Here is a 22,662-nt window from a genome sequence, read left to right on the forward strand (position 1 = left end):
CCATCAGAATGGATGAATGGATGATGGATGGATAAATAGAAAGATAGTAAATCAGAAGAGAAATAAACAGTTGCCATCAGCAATATAGTAGCAATTTTGTCATTGGCATTGGTGAAAGAAATGGCATAGAAATCTCCAACATTTTATAGTTGTATAAATTATTATTATTTTCCTGCCCAAAGTCTAAGTGAGGAAAAAGCCTGTAATTGTGGGCTGATTTATAGCAGAGAAATGTTGATGAATGCAGTATATAAATTTATGTAAGCATGCAGTTATCAGAATAACAGAGTTGGAAGGGACCTTGGAGGTCTTCTAGTCCAACCTCCTGCTCAGGCAAGAAACCCTATACCATTTCAGACAAATGGCTGTCCAGTCTCTTCTTAAAAATTTCCAGTGTTGGAGCATTCACAACTTCTGGAGGCAGGTTGTTCCACCGATTAATTGTTCTAACTGTCAGGAAATTTCTCTTTAGTTCTAGGTTGCCTCTCTCCTTGACTAGTTTCCATTCATTGCTTCTTGTCCTGCCTTTAGGTGCTTTGGAAAATAGCTTGACTCCCTCTTCCTTGTGGCAACCCCTGAGATATTGGAACACTGCTATCATGTCACTCCTAGTCCTTCTCTTCATTAAACTAGACATATCCAATTCCAGCAACCGTTCTTTATATGTTTTAGTCTCCGGTTCCCTAATCATATTTGTTGTTCTTCTCTGTACTCTTTCTAGAGTCTCAACATCTTTTTTACATCGCAGTGACCAAAACTGGATGCAGTATTCCAAGTGTGGCCTTACCAAGGTGTTATAAAATGGTATTAGCACTTCACCTGATGTTGATTCTAACCCTCTGTTAATGCAGCCTAACACTGTGTTGGCTTTTTTGGCAGCTGCAGCACACTGCTGGCTCATATTTAAGTGATTGTCCACTAGGACTCCGAGATCCCTCTCACCGTTACTATGATTGAGCCAGTTACCACCTATATTATACCTGTGCATTTGTTTTTTCTTGCCTAAATGTAAAACCTTACTTTATTCACCATTGAATTTCATTTTGTTAGATAGCGCCCAATGTTCAATTCTGTCAAGATCCTTCTGTATATTAAGCCTGTCTTCTGGAGTGTTGGCTATTTCTGCCAGCTTGGTGTCGTCTGCAAATTTGATAAGTTCCCCATCTATCCCCTCATCCAAATCATTGATTAAGATGTTAAAGAGCACTGGGCCCAGAACAGAGCCCTGGGGCACACCACTACACATTTCCCTCCATGTAGATGCAGTTCCATTGAGGACCACACGCTGAGTATAGCCGGTCAGCCAGTTATGAATCCTGGTGGTGATGCTCTCTAACCCACATTTTTCTATCTTATCAAGTAGTAGGTTGTAGTCTACTTTATCAAATGCCTTACTGAAGTCCAAGTAAATTATATCCATAGCATTCCTCTGATCCACTAATTTTGTCACCTGGGCAAAGAATGCAATAAGATTTGTCTGGCATGATCAGTTTTTAACAAACCCATGTTGGCTTTTGGTAATGACTTGGTTTGCCTCTAGGTGTTCACTGATTCGTTGCTTGCAAATGTCTTTATAAAAAGCATGGTTTTGACACACTGCAGTATCTCTAACATAGTCTTTGGTTAAAAAAAAGAAAAACCAGTTAATGATGTAAAGCATCCTCAAACAACTTTCACTGTCCAATATTCAAGACTAATTTAAATGATACCTTTGGAATTTTGGACTTTAAATAATTACCTACTAGCATCCTCAAAATCAAGTCTGCGCATTTGTCTCAAAGGGATTTTCAGGACAGACTTTGACATCTGAATATTTTATTTCTATTTATTGATTAAATTTATATACCGCCCAACTCACCATCAAGTGACTCTGAGCAGCAGAATATCATAGTGAGTAGCATCCTAAATCTAAAGTTCATAATGCTTTTGGGGTTTGATACTTTAATTTATTAGGCATGCTAATCATCAGTTGTTGTGAAGCTATTAGGTTAACTGATCTCAGATTTGGGATATAGAATAATTTAAACTATTTTCTAAAACCTACTACTATCTTTATACCTTGATCCAATATCTAAAATGAATTGGGATTCTAGAAACATTTAATTCTTTAAATACATTCCAGAATTTGATCTCTTATTAAGCGACATGCATCTGCCATACATGCTCTATGTAAGCATTCTTAAAAGTATTTAATTAAACATGCAAACAGGGCTGAGCTAAATACCTTGACCCACATCAGACATATTACATGATGCTTCTTCCCAATATCCACATATGTTCAGAGTATGAACTCTGCACCAGTTGAAGTTATGCACTAATAAGTTTCTGTTAAGTTCCTTCCTTCTCTCTCTCCCTCTCTCTCCCCCTCTCTCTCTCTCTCTCTCTCTCCCTCCCTCCCTCCCTCCCTCTCTTGCTCTTTCTTATACCCATACCTATAACTAAACCTATGCCTATACCTATACCTACATATCTTTATGGGTTATAGTTGTTTGCACTGTGCATAAAGAAGCCAGAAGAACACTATTTGGGATGATTTACACAAATGTGGATGAAAGTCAGTTCGTACAGTCTGGTATGGTCTCAGTTTATAACACCTTTCAGGAAAGAATAAGCAGAGTATTCGTGGATTCCACCACGAACTCTGAGTTTCAAAAGCTGTAATTTCTACTCTGTATCTGATTGACTGGCATACCAATGTAACGGAATCAGCAGACAGACTGCTTTGTAAAATATGCCCTAATTCTTTCCTCTGAGCAATTTCTGCTCTGAATAGCTTATGAGCTGGAAAGAACATGCCCTGGAAACATATTTTTTCCGCAGTGTCCCCACAACATTGTCTTTTTTTCATTCCCATCCATTGGTGAGGTTGTTTTAGTTGATGTTTTCCCTCTTATTCTAACATTATCCAAGGGCAGCCCCAAGGAGTATAAAATCTGCTATGCTTTGTCACATTTTATGTTGTAAGAAAGTCAGGTGGCTGCAGCCACTTGAAACAGAAGGATGAGGAGGGATTGGAAATGAGGACAGCAAATTTCACACTAGGCTACTTTTTTGTCATCTCAAGAATGTACAAAGAGCATTTCAGTTCAGCAATGAGAAAATAATTTTGGTTCCAATGGGAATGGGAATTTAGTTTATTAAAGGCTATGTGGGAAACAGGTATTTCAAGGAAGACAGGTATCATGCATGTGTTCTGAACCCTGTGAAGGAAGAGTGGAATATGTAACAGACAAACAAATATGTGCTTCTCCTTGAAAAGAAGACTGCTTGATTGTTGCTTTTTGACAAGTTCTCTCTCAGGAACTTGAGAAAGAGTAATGTTTGGTTATGCTTCAGCCTGTATGAATTGTGTCTTGAAGCAGTGGATGGTTATTCATCAAGGGCCTTCCTTCTCAAGTATCAGAAGGGGGGGGGGGAAGGCAGGCTATATTTTGGAATTAACTACCCAGTCTCTGTTCTCTGAGGTTACTAAAAAGGACTATAAAAGACCAAAGAAATTGGAACACTTTCACCCTCCACTCACATTCAAATAATTTCATTTCAGATATGACTCTTGCACAATTAGGCTGTTATTACTCAGCTCAGGATTCTCAGCAACTTTAGCACAGGGGCCCCCAACCTTTTGGGTACCAGGGACCACTTCCCTGGACGAAGATTTTTTCTGTGAATAGGAGGGGGTGTGATTTTATGTACTGCCTGCATCACGCAGATGGCACTTCGCTTGTTTGTGCAGCCCGGTTGCTGGCATGCTGCAGCCTAGTGCCAGTCCAAGGACCCGGGGTTGGGGACCCCTGATCTAGCACAAGTAACTTTTGTTCAGTATCAGTTTCAGGAACTGGTTGGCACAATGCAGTGCTGGAAATGCTAGCTTTGGTGAAAGCATTTCCAGATGACTACAGGATTCATGCTACATAAACCGTGCAGAGAAGGAGAAGATGAAGCCTGAAAGAAAAAGATGATACTTAAAAATAGGGAAGGGATAGACAAGTACTCACATGGTAAAAGAATCAGGGGGAGCTGAAACTCTCCTCAGGTCAGCAGATGGCACTTTTTGGATGCTATAGGCAGCAGGGAATGAGTAGCCACAGCAGGATCAGCACAACAGGATGGACAAACAAGAAAAAAGCCCAAACAGACAGAAAGAGAGAAAGAAAGAGAGAAAGACAGACAACATTTAACCAAAACAAAAGGAAAGCATTACATACAGGATAAATGGAGATGTATATTACGTTCTAGGGCAGCGTACCCAAAGCCAATGATAGATACCAGCAAGCACAATGAAAGGAAATGGTTCTGTACCATAGCATGAGACAGCACAAGGGCAAAAGGTAGGAGACTCTTGTAGCATGATGTAATCTTGGAAATGGCAAGAGGTGAAGGACTCTGATAGAGAAAGGCAGAAGCTATTAGAGCAATTGCCACAGGTACCTCCACTGATGGAGACCTCACCCAAAGTATGACTCAGTATTTCAAATATATTAGTATTCAGACATATTGGCGTTTTCCAATCACTACTATAATACTAATCCTTCAAAATGTAATGCAGAGAAACCCTGCTTATTGACTTAGTGGACAAGAAAGAGAAAATACAGGTACAACATGATAGGGGAACTGCTGTGCACATTTTGGACCCAGGCAGAGTTTTGAAAAGGCATTGCATCTACAGTTCTTTTTACTAACAGTAAATAGCTGCTACCATCTCAGCATAAATGGATTCCCCACTTCCTCATCTGTCTCATAACCATTCGTTTCACCTCATTTAATTGTTATTAGTCCAGTGGCCTTGTCATTATGATTCACAGTTTTGGATTTTTGCAGCAGGGGAGAACCAAGTTTTGAAAAAACCAAGATGTGTTTTCCTGCACATAGATCAAATAAGGCACCGATGGAATCAGGTGGAACATGGTTTAAAGCAGTGGTTCTCAACCTTTTTAATGCCGCGACCCCCAACCGGTCGTAAGTCGAGGACTACTCAACTGATGCAGCACCATTTGCAGACTGGGACTTTTGGCAGGCTCAGCAGGGCAGAGACAGCCTGGACAATTCCTAGTGGCTTTTGAAAGCCAATAGAATTAAACTCTATTCAAGAGAGTCTATTCTATTGGCTTTCAAAAGCCAATAGAAGAATAAAAGGGAGTAGCACAGCTAAGGAAAAGGGGAAAAAATGGCGGACTGCGTTGTTTGGCGACCCCCGTGAAATGGTCGTTCGACCCCAAACGGGGTCCCGACCCACAGGTTGAGAACCACTGGTTTAAAGAAAGCAGGTAATACAATTTCAAACAAAGCTACAAACATGCAACTATCTCAACACCAGTTTGCAGAGTTTTGCAACATCTGCACTCTTCATATAATAAATTGAGACCCAGTGTTCCTCTTCCTTTGATATGTCACGTCAGTAGGGTGACAAAGCAACCTTTAAAGCAAACTGCAAGGGTCTAAAGGGCCCTTGGGAAACCCTGTCATCACTGCACAAAAGAAAAGAACTCAGTCCTTTTAGATTATTTTTAAGTCCATTTCCTTTTCTTTAAAAAAAAACAAGTCTAAAGAATTGCATTGTCCTTAAAGTGTTAATAAAATAATACCTTTCTTAGTCTAATTTAAATGTGTCATGAAAATGTGTGTATTTTCAAGACATAGATTTTATGATTGCTTACCCATATCTGAACATATAAAATTCACTCGTGGAATACACATAGTCCTCAACTAATGCCTTTAATTGAGCCCAGAATTACAGTTGTAAGTCACTTTGGTCATTAAGCAAAACACCAAGTAACTGCACTTGATTTTATGACCTTTTTTTGCAATGGTTGTAAAGTGAATCATTTTATCCAATGGACATTGCTTTTACTAGAAGTAGTTGCTGGAAACCAGCAAGAACAAAAGAAAAAAGAAAAACATGGTCAGGTGACTGCAGTATGCTTCAAAGGCCATAAAGGTGAGTTAGTTGCCAAGCACCCAAAATGTGATCACATGACCACAGCAGGAGTGTGCAGTTGTTAATCTTTCAAAATCGAGTCATAAGTAGCTTTGGGGAGTCTGTCATAATTTTGAACAGCCACTAAGGAACCAGTCATTAAGCAAGGACTTCCTGCATTTACATGTTTGTGTTTCTTTTGAACAGACCCAACAAAATATTTATTGTAGGCTCTGAAATTGGAATAGAAAAAATTTGTTCTCTTTCTCTCCCACATACACGTGTGAAGATCAGCCAGAGCTGTGCACTATCCTTACCTGGAACAGTGATTATCTATACAGTGATTATCTATACAGCATAGTGATATGCTGTATAGATAATAACAGTATGTCCCAGACTATTTCATTACACTGAAGAGGATCTGGTTTCAAGCCATTAGTAATACAAATATAAAATTACATTATCCAGAATGCTCATTGTTCATTCACATTATAAAGTCCTCTCAACCTCTTTCTTGTTCAATTAAAGATGATCAGCCTTACAAACACAAGAGCAGTTTACGCCTGATATAAAAGGGGTCTATTTGTCTTTCTCCCAGAACTATATGAGAGCTTTGGAGAAATGCGAAGTACATTTCATGTGTGACATTTTTCTGCTTGATGTTTAATTATAAAGACTTGTGGGCATCAAACTTAATTTCCTCCCTCTCCCTTTAATTTAGCCCAAAGTCAATGAATTGTAACTAGAGTAAGAACAAGATAAAACTGAAAGACAACTAAAAAAATCCATAATCAAAATTAAACAGTTTTAAGTGGAAAGGATCATTTGCAGATTTCTAGGTCTCCAACTTGGATTTCTTGAACAAAGGGATAGTTTTTAATATTGCAGTTCATTCCATAATGGATACATTTTAAAACCAAATACACATAATTAGATTTCTAATATTAATCTCCCCTTTTTACTCAAAAAAATCACTGTTTACTTGGTCTTAATCTCTCTGTAACAATTTTGTGCTGCTAATGAATGTTCTGTTCTCCCATTAAGCCAGCCAATGTTCCTTCCATTTGACCAATAAAAGGGTGCAAAATTCAGAAACTAGCTGTGCACACACACACACACAAACACACACACACTGTCATTCTTCTCTCATAATGTTTGCTTTTCAAAGGGAAGGAGAAAATTGCTGTCCAATGGAGCTCAAGAAAAATTCAGTGCAGTGTGTAGCAGCTGTGAAGAGGCAAATTCCATGCTAAGATTGCTAAGAGAGGGATTGAAAATAAAATTGCAGATACCATTATGTTTTTATAAAAAAAAATATGGCACATACAGTACAGGTTTAGAATACTTTGCATGGCTCTGTTAGCCAATTGGAAGAAATGGGCAACAAAAAAGATCAGAGGTCATGAACAACTTCTTAAGAAGAGGGTAGAATGTCTGGAAAGGTTTAGCTTGGAAGAAAAAGTAATTGATGGGAACATGGCTCAAGTGTATAAAAATATACACCGCTAGGATAAAATGGACAGGGATAACTATGTATTTATCTATCACATTGATACCTCGATGCAATCGTACACAGACTCATGAGGTGGAAGCTTTTCTCCTTTCAACTTTTAGGCCAATGTTTTTTTTAAAAAAAAAAACAAACACGAACAAACCCACTTTTTCATAAATCACACAAATTCATGAGCAGAAGATGGGCCATTAACTTGACTGTGTTTCAAACAGGACTGGATAAATTAATGGGAGGACTCTTCAACTGAACAACGTCACACTGAGGAGGATTTGGTTTCAATCCATTAGTAATACAAACGTAAAATTACATTATCCAGAATTCTCATTGTTGATTGTTAATATCACATATTGTCTCCTGGTTGGGAGAAGGTACCTTCAAAAAACAGTTGCAGGACAGTACAGTTAGGAGAAAATATAGTTCTCTCTCCCACTTGCAAGCCTCCAAAAGCCACTGTGAGGAAGAAAATGCTGAAATAAAATGGGTAACTTGGCTTGAGTAACGGTGCTTCCCTTGTGCTCTCTTTACAGGGTCACAGGAGGCTATCGCCAATCTCAGATCGCTGCAGAGCTTATGTGTGAAACAGGAGGTTGTCTTTTGATCAGAAAATGCCTTTTTGAGAAGCTGGATGCTGATAATAGAGCACTTTTCTCTTCAAAGTGGCATTCCGATTATGTATCAGATTTGTATCTCCAGTCTGGCAAAATTGCAGTATTGTTACTACAAAGCCAATTTTCATTTATTTCATTCATCACCCATTTTCCCCTCCTAGAAATAGTGGGAGGTGAAAGGCAACTCATTCTTTTGCTGGATTAATTCAGTCCGATGCAGAACATAAAGGGACAGGAAAGATAAAAGCCATAAACAAATATATTTTTCTTCCCTATGTGGATGCAAACAACATCGAGATTGGTGGTGCTTAAATCTTTTTCTAGAATGGCTTAATATCTTTGCAAAACAAATGCTTATCAATATACACAGATATATGCACATTCTTGTAAATGCATTCAGAGTTTGTAAGGATATCTATGTTAATTGCAGTTCTCAAATTACGTGTGGTTTATTGAAAGAGAGAAACTAATTGTACGATTCCTTTAGTTCTTTTCTTCAGAAAATCATGGCTTTTAAATGCAAATAATTTTCTCTATTTATGGAATTTTATGGAGGTCCAAACAATGTCACCCTCTATTTATAAGCATCCAGACTTCTACCTTTTTCTTTCCAGAAAAAAAAATCCATTGTAGAAGACACTGTAGATAGGATGGCTGCACAATGCAATTTAACTAGCAGTGCAAGCAGAAATCCTATGTGAAAATACTTACATGTGAAACTACAGGCTGAAGGACTTCAAGGGTTTGCAACTGTCTTTAAATTTACGTCCTTCAATTTTTTTCAACTCTTTATTTGGCAGGGAAACATTGCAAATGCATCCATTTGTCATGAGAGTTTGTCCTAAGGATCTTTATGATGGCAAAGGGATGCATTTGCAATGTTTCCCTGTCAAATAAAGGGTTGAAAAAAATTGAAGGACATTGTTGGTTCTCTACAGGTCAGGGCAGAGTTTTTCCACTTTAGCAACTTTAAGAAGTGCAGACTTCAACTCCCAGAATTCCCCAGCCAGCCATTGGATTATGGCAGGGGTTCTCAACCTTGGCAACTTTAAGACTTGTGGACTTCAACTCCCAGAATTCCTCAGCCAGCTTTGCTGGGAGTTGAAGTCCACAAGTCTTAAAGTTGCCAAGGTTGAGAACCCCTGGATTGTGGACATGCCCAATTTTAATGAAAATAATTATTCATGCTACTGCAAATTTTAGCAAGTGGATATTAGGTAATTCAAATGGGAATCCAAAGCCCCATGGATCTTCCTTCCTGCTCATCTGTGTGTTACCTTAACATTCATCTGCACTTGCTGCTTGTCCCCACCATGAGGCTGGGCCATTTATTGTTTCAGGAAACAGGAACAATTGATATTGACCTCAGTCCGCCCCTGAGCTTCTAAGAACTCCACTTGTGTTTTCTTGTGCTACCTCAACAACAGCATTTCTACTGGTGTGTTTTTTATCTCCCTTCTATCTTATACAAATGCCTCCATTCCAACTGGTCATATGATTCTTCCTCACTCCCCTCCCAGTCCATACTTCCTGACTTTGATAGACCTTTCACATTGGATGTCTTTAACCCAATTTTCTTTTCTTTTTTTCCGCCAGTCCTCAAAAGACTCAGAAAGGAATGCATCTTGGAACTTGCTTTCCTGATATGGGTAAGAAAGGAAAAGCAGAAGAACCCACTAATCAGGAACTATGTTATCTGCATTAGAGAGAATATCAGGGCATTATTAGGGCCACGTGGAATAAGGAGTTGAAATCCATAATCTCAGGCATGAAAAATGAGCTCCACATGTGAACTGATTAACTGTTTTATTGCTAAAAGCATATGCACAGGAATCTTCTCAACTAATGGTCAGCACTAGTTAAAGTTAGATGAGAGTCAATGGCAACCAAGGGGGGTAAGACTTCATTCTTTTGTGGCTATGTAAGGACTCTAAACTGATGCCTAGTTTAACTCCTCCCCCTGGCTCTATTACAAAAGAGATTTCTTAAACTGGCTTCATTTCCAGCTGATTTATATATAGGAAGCAAGCAGCTAAAGGCTGCAGGGCAAATAAATTCATATTCTTAACTGGAAGAGTGACCATCATTATATTTCATGCTGAGATATATAAAGTCTCCTATGCTTAGATTTTCCAATTACAGCATCTTTGATTACGTGTATCATCTCCTTTCAACCTTGTAAGCTTGCAATGGCAGTAAGGAATCATTTGCTTGAATTGAGAGTCTACATATTCATATAGTATTCTTCACAATGCTACAGAATTGTTTCCAAGATGTTTTTTTCTATTTTCTGATCTAGCTGACTGCCCTGAGATTTCCTATCTGTATCTTGCCCAAGTATTGACAAAGTACAACTCTGTTTAGCTTTTTTAAAAATATTATCCAAAGTTAATTAAGTGCTGCCACATGCTGCAATATGCCTTAGCCATTTTGATAACTTTACTATTGAATTAGGGAATACAAAAATCTAGTAACAGACTTTAATATCTTCCACAAGACTATAAAGAGGATTTTTTTAAAAAAGAAGAAGGAGGAGGAGGAGGAGGAGGAGAAGAAGAAGAAGAAGAAGAAGAAGAAGAAGAAGAAGAAGAAGAAGAAGAAGAAGAAGAAGAAGAAGAAGAAGAAAGAAAGAAAGAAAGAAAGAAAGAAAGAAAGAAAGAAAGAAAGAAAGAAAGAAAGAAAGAAAGAAAGAAAGAAAAAGGGCTACCTATTAATTTCAATGGAAGGTAATATTAAGTACATGGAACTCTACTTTGTATTTCGATGAATTATTTATATTTAGGATATTTATTATTGACTTTAACCGCAAGGGAGTTTTGCAATACATTTATATAGAAGACAGCTTCCCGTGGTTAATAACCACCAGGAAAAAATGTACAACCTTTTCAGATTCACTCCGTATACTAAATCTGGATTCTTTTACTAATTAAAATATATCATTTAACTATTATTCCAATTCTTAAAGGGTAAATTAATTTGCTTTATCAATGTTCACATGCCTTTTTTCATGTCTTTCAACAAAAATTTTACAGATGAACTTGCAAGACAGTTTGCAGAAAGAAAATATTTAAACCAAATATTTGCCAAATATTTGACTCTATGCTTAGAGTCCCTTTTTTAAAACTTGCATTCTGGACTAGGGAAAAAAGCCAACTGTTCAGCCCAGGTCATTAATCACTTACATATAAATATTAGGCTTTAAACTAAACAAACTAATAATTCTTCATCCCTTGTTCAATACTCCGACTTATTTTGATATTCAGCCTCCCCTATTAGGCTGAATAATTGAATCAGGTCTCAAGTTTAAAGTTCTTTCATTTAAGCATTGTTTTTCATCAGGTGATTTTCAGAATTCAATATCATTCTCATAGTATTTTCTGGACCATATTTCTCAACCTTGGCTAATTTAAGATATGTGGATTTCAACTTCTACAATCCCCCAGCCAACATGCTGGGTCACTAGGACTTGACAATCACTTGATGGCATAAAATCAATCAGTCAATCAATTGAAATTAAAATCTTTCATAGAGCTTTCAATAGTTGATATTTAATTGGGGTGGGGTTGATTTCAGTTTATGTTTTATTTTTGTATTATGCTGTAAACAGCCAAGAGTCTTCAAAAACCATCAGCATATCAATACTGTTAATTAGTAATAAAATAAACATAATCTTCCATTAATAATTACACTCATTATTCACTTTGCATAGTGAATGCCAATTGTATATAACTAAATGTATCAAACAATAAATTATAATAACTGTTTACTAACCGAACTCACATCCCTTTCCAAGTTACAATTAATTCAACAAAAATTCATATTTCATTGACAATGAATGCTTCTGCACCTTTTTGGAGAAGCTAATGGTTGAAGATACAACATGCACTATTAGTTAATATGCTATTATTGCTCCCTTTGGAACAAAGGAATTTGATATATTATTTTTGTTCTGAGAGATCCGCTAGTTTTTGTAAATGCTCATATTCTTTTTAATTATACCCAAATGCTTCTTTTGACTTGATATTTTATGAGTTTTTAGACATTTGGATTGCAAATCCTAGTTTATATGGTTCATTTTCCATTTTTATCATTCAGTAAACTGACTTAAATGTGAATTTAATTATATAAGTTGGCATAAATGTATTTATGAGACTATCTTTCATTAGCATATGAAAGTTTTAAGCATTGAGAGTCTTTTTTCCCTCTTTTCTTTTTCCCTTTTATGCATATAAAATAAATATTTTAAAAGCTTATGTCTGTTTTAATCAAATTTGTCTCCTCTTTTGTTTTCTTTATTAGCATTTTGTCTCTCAGCCATAGAAGTTAGGATCAGGATATATATGCAAAAAACTGGCAGAAAAATGTAGGAGACATGATTTAAAATAAAACTTGTTTAAGTTCTTTCCCTGAACCAGGAAAATACTTTATACTTAGATCCCCTACCCCAGGCCTTAACTTTCTCTCACCCTTTCTCCTTGTTGGCATAGCTATCTGTGGAAGGATAAGGAAGAAAAGTATCATTACAGGTGTCATACTATAATTATGCATAATTTGCATAATTTGCATAATCGTCCCAAAGGCAACTGGACTTGTTTCTCCTTGAAGAGGTTTCACTTCTCATCAAAGAAGCATCTTCAGTTCTGAACTGAAGAAGCTTCTTGGATGAGAAGCAAAATATCTTCAAGGAAAAACAAAGTCCAGTTGCCTTTTCAGAAAGCACCTTTGGGACAACCATCTCTAGTAATTAATTATTATTAGAGATTCATTTTCACAAGGTCAGTTCTGAACGTTTTGTTGCATGATCTCTTCTGTCTTTAGGGAAGGTGCAAGGTACTTAACATGGAGCATGGCAGTCATTACAGGAGATGGAAACACCTGAGGGACAAGTTTTGAAAAAAAGAGGGGGGCCATTCAAACTCTCCATACAAAGTTATACAGATTCATTATAGTTGCTACTTCCTTAATTCTTTCATGAGTGCCATTCACCTCACATTTGTGACATCTCACATTTATGTTTTCCCTCTACCAAAAAGCACATGTTACCAACTTACTCATTGAGCAAAGGCATGGATGTTCTTCTCTTGCTTTTCTGCACCATATTTGCCTGATTCCTAAGGGAGATTCGGATGAGCGATGGGGCCAGCCGACATGGTTCACCATCCACTTGCATGGGGATAGACTTATATGTTAGTAGAGTCACTTCCCGACACTGATGTAACCTCTCTCCATGACCTCCAACTTGAAGAGCAGCCTTTCCATGACATAAAGAAGGAGAAAAGAGAGGAAATATTGCATGTAGATCTTTCTTTCTTCCTTTCTTCCCTTTCCAAAAATAAAAGAAAGTTTTAGAACATTCTTAGATAGGGTGTGCAATTCTTGCCTTATCTAGATAGAAGATGGACAAATTGTATAGCCAATATCCCACTTTTCATTACAGAGCTATCTTGCTAATAGCCTACAACAGTCTGTCTTCAATTCAATCCCAGTCTGTCTTTAATTCAGTCCCAATAAATTCTCCTAAGGACTTTTTTTTTTACCACATGCATAATGTTTACTGCCAATAGCCATTTCATTCATTTTGTATGGTTTTTCTCTTTTGCTCTGATTGCCTAATAGTCCAGTAACTAGTATGAGAAGAAATTTATTAAAAAAAATACCCACCAGGGATGCCATGGTAAATCCAATGACCTCAATGAAACCATCATCATGTCTCTGAGGTTCAAATTCTCTATGGTCTCCTGGATTACCCCAGGGCATTGTGCCAGCACAATACCTATAGAAAGAAGTTGAAGCTATAAGGATTTCAGTGAACATTCAGCCAATTTTATCTTTAGCAAAAACTTATATAATCAAGCACATATGTAGCTTTGTTCTGTACAAATAACTTCTGAGAGCTCAGAGATCTTTCTTTCCTTTGTTACAGAGATTGTTCAGAAAAAAACAGGAGACACTTTTCCACATAGAATGTAGACTTGCCTTTGAGTCAAGGACTAATTATCTTCATCTAATCTATTTTATTGATATAGGAAGGACTCTTAGAGTGAAGTTTCATTCTTTCAAGTGAGCTAGGGATACATAGCACCACAGTTAGATTATTTTGATGTAGACAAGTGTGTAAAACTCAGAGAAGAGACAAAGATATTCAAGTTGTATTGAAAGGAACAGGTTGAACTTGACCCACCATCTGCACACTTCCCATTCTAGGTGGAATACCTTGTATTTTGATGCAGTTCTCTGAATAAGATGCAAAATCTGGGTGAGAACTATGTGCCTTCAAAAGCATCTACATTAGAGTTAATATTCTAGAGCAGAGGTCCCCAACCCCCGGTCCATGGACCAGTATCGGGCCGCAACATGCCAGCAACCGGACCACACAAACAAGCAAAGCCCCATCTGCGAGATGCAGGCAGCACACAAAACCACGCATCCTTCAGTCTGCAGAAAAACCTCTCTCCAGGGGAACCAGTCCCTGGTGCACAAAAGGTTGGGGACCTCTGTTCTAGAGAGCTCTATAAGCTTCCAGCACTTTCAAACTGCCTATCCGTTTTGATGGCTCAAAATAAGAAGTCTTCAAGATAATTTTATCAATATAGGCTGGTGCTCTGGGACCACATCACTATTCTCTGATATGCTTTTAAGGCTCAAATGGTGGTTAACATAGGTGATCTCTATAGATGCTTACTCATGGAGTCTCACATTGGGGAAAGAACCTTCCAAGTAGATATTGACGCAGTGGAGAAGAAGGTAATAGAGGCAGCAATGATCATAGTCATGGCAACAAGTCTATATAATCTTGGGCTATACTACTCACACAGTCACACTCAATTTATTGCAAAATAGAAGTTGGCGAATCTCTCAGGTACTGTTAGGAATTTACTATAAAAGAATAAATAAGCATATCAATGCATATGTTTATTTTGTTAGAATAAGAGGAAAGCAGTGAGAGTGATTACTTTGGATCAGGTTAGGTAGCCTTTGAAGGGCTGAGAGGGCTTCAGTTCATACTTCTGACCTTCTGGAAGTCCACTGAAGGTCTTCTGATGATGGTGAAACATCACTAAAAAGAGCCCAAAAAATTTTGGCCTGGACTTTCTGAGCAAAAAGAAGGGTTCCCTAATACATTCCTTAAAATCATCCAAAACCTGAACAAATTGCCAAATTATACCACTGAAATCCAGCCGTGTTACCCTCTAATTTTGGCAATGTATACAGCAGTAAGAACATGTATCCTGCACCCCATGAATTCCCACTTGTTTTTGAAAAGCATTAACTCTACCAAAAAAATAGCCAAGAACCTTCAAGGATTGTGTTTGGCTGTGAGAGAGAGAGAAAGAGAAAGAGAGAGAGAGAGAGAGAGAGAGAGAGAGAGAGAGAGAGAGAGAGAGACTGACTGTGTCTCTGTGTTTGCACATACACACATCTTTAAATCACTCTTAAGTCCTGCTAACTATCTGGACAAGTCTATGCAATTTTCTTGACAACATTTTCAAAAACGGCTTGCCACTACCTTCTTCTTAGAATTGAGAAGGAGACTGACCTACTGCCTAAGGCAAAACAAAAACCAAATGGACTTCCCATTTGTAGCTGATGTCTTTAACCATTACATCAAACTAGATCTTCTTCATTGCAGCTTATTTATGAAATGTTTCTCCTGCATAGATGGTCTGATACAGCACAGATGAAGAAAGGTCAGCATAACCATCTCCAGATGATCCCCCAAAAAAGTATGTTGAGAACCTTTGCTGACCCTGTTCAATTTAAGAATAAAAATTCTCAAACACTACTTTTAAAAAAATCTATTCTTACAAAAGTCCAAATCCTTTGTTACCTTACTTTTCTGGCAGGCAGATTCAGTGAACTCATTGACTCTTCTGGAAATGATGTATTATGGGCTGCTTGTGTAACAATACTTTTTAAAAAGTGGATCAGGAAAGTGGTGTGTTATTATGATACACTGTGATATATCCACAATATTCTAACAACAAACACAGTATTTCACTCATGAAATGAAGAAGTTTTGTTTTAATTCTTCATAGGGGATTAAAGACAGGACTGGAAATGGCTGAAAAACTGCAGACTTATTGGAGACAGAGATTGACAGTGGCCATATTACAAGTTGGAAAAATAAACTGAGTGTTAAGGAAGGATAAGGAAACACAGTGTATGGATTTGAAGAAAGGCAGATGATCAGACAAGAAGAGCAGATTTTTAAAAAAACATCAGAATAAATTTATTCTTTCTGTGTCTCTTCCCGTCTTAAGCTAAACAAGACCAAGTTCATTCTTCATTCAGTAAAGTTCACAAGCAGTGTTTTCAAGCTCTTGATAAAATCACATCATGAGATTTGGACTGCAACCCTGTCATTATGCAGATTGCCTAGTCTTCCACTAACTAATCCTTGATGGGCTATGAAATTCCTAATAAATACAATTTGCTTTATTTATTTGGGGAAAGCTGAAGCTTAAACAAAACAAGATTTGGGTTAGAAAATCTGTTGATCCGAATATAAGGACTGAAGCACTATTTGACAGAATAAGAAAAAAAAAAAAACCAGTTTAGGCTTGAGAGTTTCTTTGGACTCATAACGGATTTTATCTGCTGGCCTTCAACAGATAAACTGTGACCACAGCACTCATAAATGGCTAGGAAAGCTATTGAATTAAAGGATAGGAAGAGAGGAAGAATTAGGAGATATATTAAAAAATTGAGATGGTATTAGTGGTCCTCAGACAAATGAGATGAATCAGAGTTTACCTGAGATATTTGGTAGGCTGACATACAAAGTTGAGAGCCATTATGGTATAGTGGTTAAGATGCTGAATAAAAATTATTTACCTGGGTATGTTTAAAAATACTATACATTGAAATTTCAGCTCCTGAATCTTGGAAGTCAAGTCAGTCCCATCACACTGCCAGAGAGTAAGAAAAGAAAATGAAAGCAAATATGAACAGATAAACTTCATAACAGAGTAACCAGTTGATGAGAAACAGGATCCTGAAAGTTGAGAAAAGAATACAGTCTTGGAGCAGTGGATATCCAGTACAAATCAGAGTGCCCTGAAAACACAACAGGTGTAGAATCTCAGTAAGTTGCAGTGTAAGATTCAGGTTATTTGATTGGAATAAAAGGGTCTGGCAGGTGGAAATGTACTTTGGAAGACACCACATTGAATACCTTTTCTGTTCCTAAGCACCTTCTATTCTCAGCAGCATGCTTATTGGTATAACAACATCCATTTGGCCAATATATGTTCTAGAGGCTCTGCAGTGGGGTCACTGTGTTGTTGATACTCTAACAAATCATCAATGTTACCAAGATTATGAAAGATATTCTGCCAGGTCTGGGGGACTACAAGGCATAAGAAATGAGATCCTTTCAGTGACTGATTGAATCATGCATCTAGAGTCGATTCATACAACATGAGTTAAAAAAAAGAACAATACTTCTGTTCATAGGACATAAATACCTAAGCAAATTTTTCTATAATAGCTTAACACAATGATTGGTCATAGTACCAAAACAATTGCAGGGTTCCTACAATATGCTGAATCATACATAATCCAACCACATTTTGGCTTAGTCGAACATATTATATGAATCCAGACTATAAACCATGTAATTCTAGGTTCTATGTCTTAGAAGGATATCCTTCATCATGTAAAAAAAGCTCAGCCAGCTAGGAAAAAAGACAATCAATCAATTCTTGCCAAAATTAGAATAGGATTGGGACCCTTCACACTGAAGCACATTAATAATGCCCACACATTTCCAAAACTCTATAAGTCAATAAAAATGATGACAGCCTTACCCAAACCCCCATGTTTTGTTTCCCCTTCATTATTTTACTTTATTTATTGCTAGGTGAAGCTGCAAGCAAGAAAGATTAGACCTATGTGACGAATCTTTCATTTTTCCCACAGAGATTTTTTGGGGGGGTTACTTTATAGCCTTCCCCAGAAGCATTCAAAGTATAAATGTCCAGGTTCAAATTATTGTGCTTCAAACATATTATGCAAAGATCCAGCTCTCTGGAAAAGGCTCTAATGCTGGCAAAGGTTAAAGGACAGAAAAGAAGACAGTGGCCAGAGGTAAATGGACTCGGTTACCATGGAAATGGCACCATTAGAAGATTTGAAGGATCAGGTTAGGGACAGATCATCATAGGGGAAATCTATGTGGTTGCTAAGAGTTGAAAATGATTTGATGGCCAATCATAGCCTTCCTAAGCATTTCTCAAAGCCAGAAGACGTTATTCTGCAGATGCAGCTCATGTGGAAAAGTCTCTTCCAGCTACTTCCAACTGCTCAAGAAGAGAAATGAAGCAAGTGAAATCTGAGGACTTTGCTCTTACAAGGAAGGACCCAGCCTCATTTTACAAAGCAGATTCGAGGATGTGGTTTCCTCAATCCTTTCTTAGCAAAGCCCCACTTAAAGATTTGCACAACTTTAATAAATTCCATGTGCATAAACGAATGACAAACAAGGAAATTTCAATTATGCCTGGAAGATAAGATAGTGTAGCTCCTGATATTATTTATTTCTTTATTGTTTGTTTTGGTTTAAAGGGATTGGAGATTTGTTTCTATTATAAATGGTCAGTCCAGGCATCAAACCGAGTAACTTCACTCATGTTAATATAAATTAAAATGACCTTTACTCATGTTAATATGAATAAAAATGTTCTTTCATTTTTTTTTTCTAGGCTTCAGACAAAGTGTTCAAGCTGACAGGTCATTTCCCAGATTATAGTCATTAAAAGACACAAAATTCTCTAATATACTTACCACAACTTTCACATGTTTGGATAAATCTCTAGAGCTTCTCTGAAGGAAATCTGAAAAAGCTGCCTAGATTACACAGGAACAGAAGAAATACAGAAAGATGAAATATATTTTTTCCTGAAAGTTTTGACAATACTTTTAGAACATCAAGTGCAAAACTTTAAGTAAACTTGCCCCATAGAGCAGAGGTCCCCAACCTTTTGGGCACCAGGGACCGGTTACATGGAGAGAGGTTTTTGCAGGGACCAGAGTGGGCATGGTTTTGTGTGCTGCTTGCATCCTGTGAATGGGGCTTTGCTTGTTTGTACAGACCAGTTGCTAGCATGCCGCAGCCCGGTACTGGTCCATGGACTGGGGGTTGGGGACCCCTGCCATAGAGAGCACTCTGTACAAAACAAAGTATATGATTTCTTCTCTGGATTATGACTTATTTTCCCTGTCATCAGTTATAGAAGCATTTGGAAGCAGTGTCTGCTTCTTAGTAGTCTTCTTTAAAAAAAAAAAAAAGGAGTTGGAAGACATTAAGAAAACAGAATGGAAAATAAGACCAAAATACACCAGAAGCATAATCAGTATTCTGTGTCTGATAATTCACACTCTCCTCCTTCTTGTCTTTATCCTGTATCAGTTCAATACATAGATAGAAGAATGAAAAATTGGCTTCTGGATGCATTAGCTTATTTTTAGCATGGGCATTTGGTTGAGTTTTTCTGAAGGCTTCTGGCTGCATAGAGCTTCTATTTACAAGCAGTCAATGATCAAAGTAGTACCCATAACTGAATACACTTAGAATGGTATGACACCATGAAGAGAGTTTGGTCTACTGGATAAAGCATCAAGCTAGAAATCAGGAGTCTATGTGCTTTAGTCCAGGGGTCCCCAACCCCTGGTCCATGGACCAGTACTGGACCACGGCATGCCAGCAACAGGTCCGCACAAACAAGCAAAGCCCCATCTGCAGGATGCAGGCAGCACACAAAACCACGTCCCCTCTGATCCATAGAAAAACCTCTCTCCAGGTAACCGGTCCCTGGTGCCCAAAAGGTTGGGACCTCTGCTTTAGTCCTGTTTTAGGCATAAAAACTGGCTGGGCTTCACAGGGCTGTTGCTATGGGGAAAATAGGAGGAGGGAGCCGTACTGTGTATGCTTGCCCCCTTGGGTTATTTATAAAGTAATAAAGGGCATTTTTTAAAAAAAATCTAATAAATAAATAGTATATAGGCAGAAGCACTCTGATAGATGAAAATTTATCTAAAGTATCTTTCTGATTCCTCATCTAAAGTACAAAGTCCACAGGAAAAGTAGCCAGTGTTGCTTTTCTCTTAGAATCTATACAAAACCCTTGTTCCTTTTTAAAGCTTTGATGCGATAATGCTATATGCAAATATAAGTAGCTTTAAGACCTACTGAACTCAATAGACATTTTTTCTCATTAGATATTCCAGGGACTGAGCTCTTAGAATGATACTGGCTTATTTATTTATTGCTAATTGCTCAAAAGAAAAAAAGAAATCAGAGGCAAAAGTCAACTCACCCCGGCATAAAACATTTTATTTCGAAACCGGCTGTTGAATTTTTCAGGATTTGCCTCTGTAAGAAAGAAGAAAAAGAAAGCAGAATTTAAAAACTCTTTTACAAAGTCCATTATACACTGCAGTGGCTTGACAGACTTAGTTTTTTCAAGAAATAACAATTAATCAAATGGTGATATGAACTGGCAGTAAAGAAATATTATCTAAATTAAGTAATGAAGTGCCTTTTCATAATTCAAGGAAGATTGAATATTTACTTAAGAAAAGAGAGAAAGAATAATAGTATCTTAAAGACTAACATATTACTGGATTACCAATTTTCTAAGGCTAGAAAATTCTTAATTTGCATAGTTTAGAAGAGAGATAGCTGCAGCACCCAAAAACCTCCAATAGTTGATGCCAAGGTACAATTTTTAACACGGCAGAAAGAAAACATTGTTACATAAATTATTAAAAAGCAGCCATATTAATTTTGTTTATTTTAGCTAAATATAAATCAAGTTGAATTTATTTATTAACTGTCCTGTTTTTACTTGCTGTCAGGCTTCACACATCAATCAGTTCTCAATTTGGCAAGATTAATCTCTTTACTGCAGACAAGACTGAAGCTACATACACACAGAAATGTTGCCTACTGCACTACAGATAGTCCTTGACTAACAACAATTCATTTAGTGACTATTCAAAGTTATAACGGCACTGAAAAAAGTGATGTATGACCATTTTTCACACTTATGACCATTGCAGCATCCCCATGGTCATGTGATCAAAATTCAGATGCTTGGCTACTGGTTCATATTTATGACGTTTGCAGTGCCATGGGGTCATGTGATCATCTTTGGCAACCTTCTAACAAGCAAAGTCAATGGGGAAGCCAGGTTCATTTAACAACCATGTTAACTGGCAAGAAAGGTCATAAAATGGAGCAAAAATCATTTAATAACTGTCTCACTTAGCAACAGAAACTTTGGCCTCAAAGAGCTACCTGTATATAAAAGTCAAAGTCTATGTATTAAGTCTATGTTGTATGCTGCCTTTCTAAGCCATTGGAAGGCACTTAATATATGCTGATATAACAGTTCTGTCTACCAGGGAATTTCTGGTTTGCTTCATATTTTTCACCTACTCTTTGGAGCAAAGTACTTGGAGAGAGAAACTCTGATGTTCATGTAAACCAAAGCATCACTACCCCCGATTTATATAGAAGATATTTTAGCTTAAGGCCCAATTAACTATGAGTTTGCATTACCTGGCAGCTAAGGGAAATGACGAGAGCTCTCCCAATCCTTTGGAATACCCAGTTTTCTGCTAATGGCAGCAGTAGAAACACAGCTTGGTACAGGTGGGATTTTAACAAACAAGAACTAACAATTTAGCTCCTATAAACTAAATGTAAGAGCTGGGAAAGAGAAGGAAATGGCAGAAGGAAGGAGATCTGAGGTTGGGGGGGGGGAAGCTGGCTGACCCCATCAACCAAATGCAATATGCAATAAGAAAATAGCAAAATCTTTAAAACCAAAAACTAATTTTTCCCTATTGTTAAAGCAAAGGTCTGTGTAGAACAGAAAAACATTAAAAGAAAATATAGATGCTATCTGACCAAATTCTTGCTTTAAAATATGCAACTGGTCTTGCCATAGTTTTTCTGTCTCCTCTGTTTATTGAAATGCATATGCATGTATTACACTGACATCTCTGGAATAACTTTCATTTATTCTTTATTAAGTGTTATCACTTCATTATTAAATAAATCATCTGATGCATAAATCATCAGTCAAAATATTTAGCTGCAAGCATATTTGGCAAGTATTCCAGCACATGTTCATACAGAATAAAAGTGCTATTGTCACCCTGTCATTTCTTTGCCTTTCCATGATCCTTCATTATGAATTGGACTGCTTGCAGCCTTTGTAACATGGAAAAAAATATGCATTCACTCTTTCCATCACACAGTCAGATCTTTATTTAATCTGGCATGTTAAGAAAAAGGAGGTGGGGGAGAGAAACATTTTCAATTGGGCTTGATGATAGCATGAAAACAAGGACAAATAAAGTTTGATATTCCAAATTCATAGGAATAAATCATACAGATTCTAGACAGTTTTAGTTATTGTCAATATCTTTTTCCGCCATCCACAAAAAATTACTCTAATGCAACTTTTGATAAACTTGATGCCTTTCAAGTGTACAAGATTTGAATTATCATAATTCCCAGACAGGAGGGAGTGAAATCTATTTTTTCTACAGGTCACAGATTATAAATTAATTGTAATATACAGAGAGTATACAGTATATAGGAACTTTGATAAGGC

At 37.2% G+C, this 22,662-nt stretch overlaps 1 protein-coding gene across 8 annotated transcripts in view; it reads right to left on the reverse strand.

Annotated features, from left to right (window-relative positions):
• DGKI (diacylglycerol kinase iota) overlaps positions 1-22,662 on the reverse strand; it is a 260,970-nt gene that overhangs the window by 91,555 nt on the left and 146,753 nt on the right. For 3 of the 8 annotated variants that reach the window (XM_039344770.1, XM_039344769.1, XM_039344774.1), the window contains exons 16-21: positions 20,353-20,408; positions 18,821-18,883; positions 16,871-16,944; positions 13,697-13,808; positions 13,087-13,352; positions 3,996-4,058 (exon numbers count right to left, since the gene is read on the reverse strand). In XM_039344770.1, coding sequence (XP_039200704.1) covers positions 3,996-4,058; positions 13,087-13,352; positions 13,697-13,808; positions 16,871-16,944; positions 18,821-18,883; positions 20,353-20,408 — 634 coding nt within the window. The remainder of the gene's footprint in view (positions 1-3,995; positions 4,059-13,086; positions 13,353-13,696; positions 13,809-16,870; positions 16,945-18,820; positions 18,884-20,352; positions 20,409-22,662) is intronic. The other 5 variants (XM_039344772.1, XM_039344775.1, XM_039344773.1 and 2 more) reach the window with 3 other exon arrangements.

The sequence above is a fragment of the Crotalus tigris genome, unplaced genomic scaffold (genome assembly GCF_016545835.1).
Source record: "Crotalus tigris isolate CLP2741 ecotype Arizona unplaced genomic scaffold, ASM1654583v1 scf7180000017937.1871474, whole genome shotgun sequence".
NCBI lineage: Eukaryota > Metazoa > Chordata > Lepidosauria > Squamata > Viperidae > Crotalus > Crotalus tigris.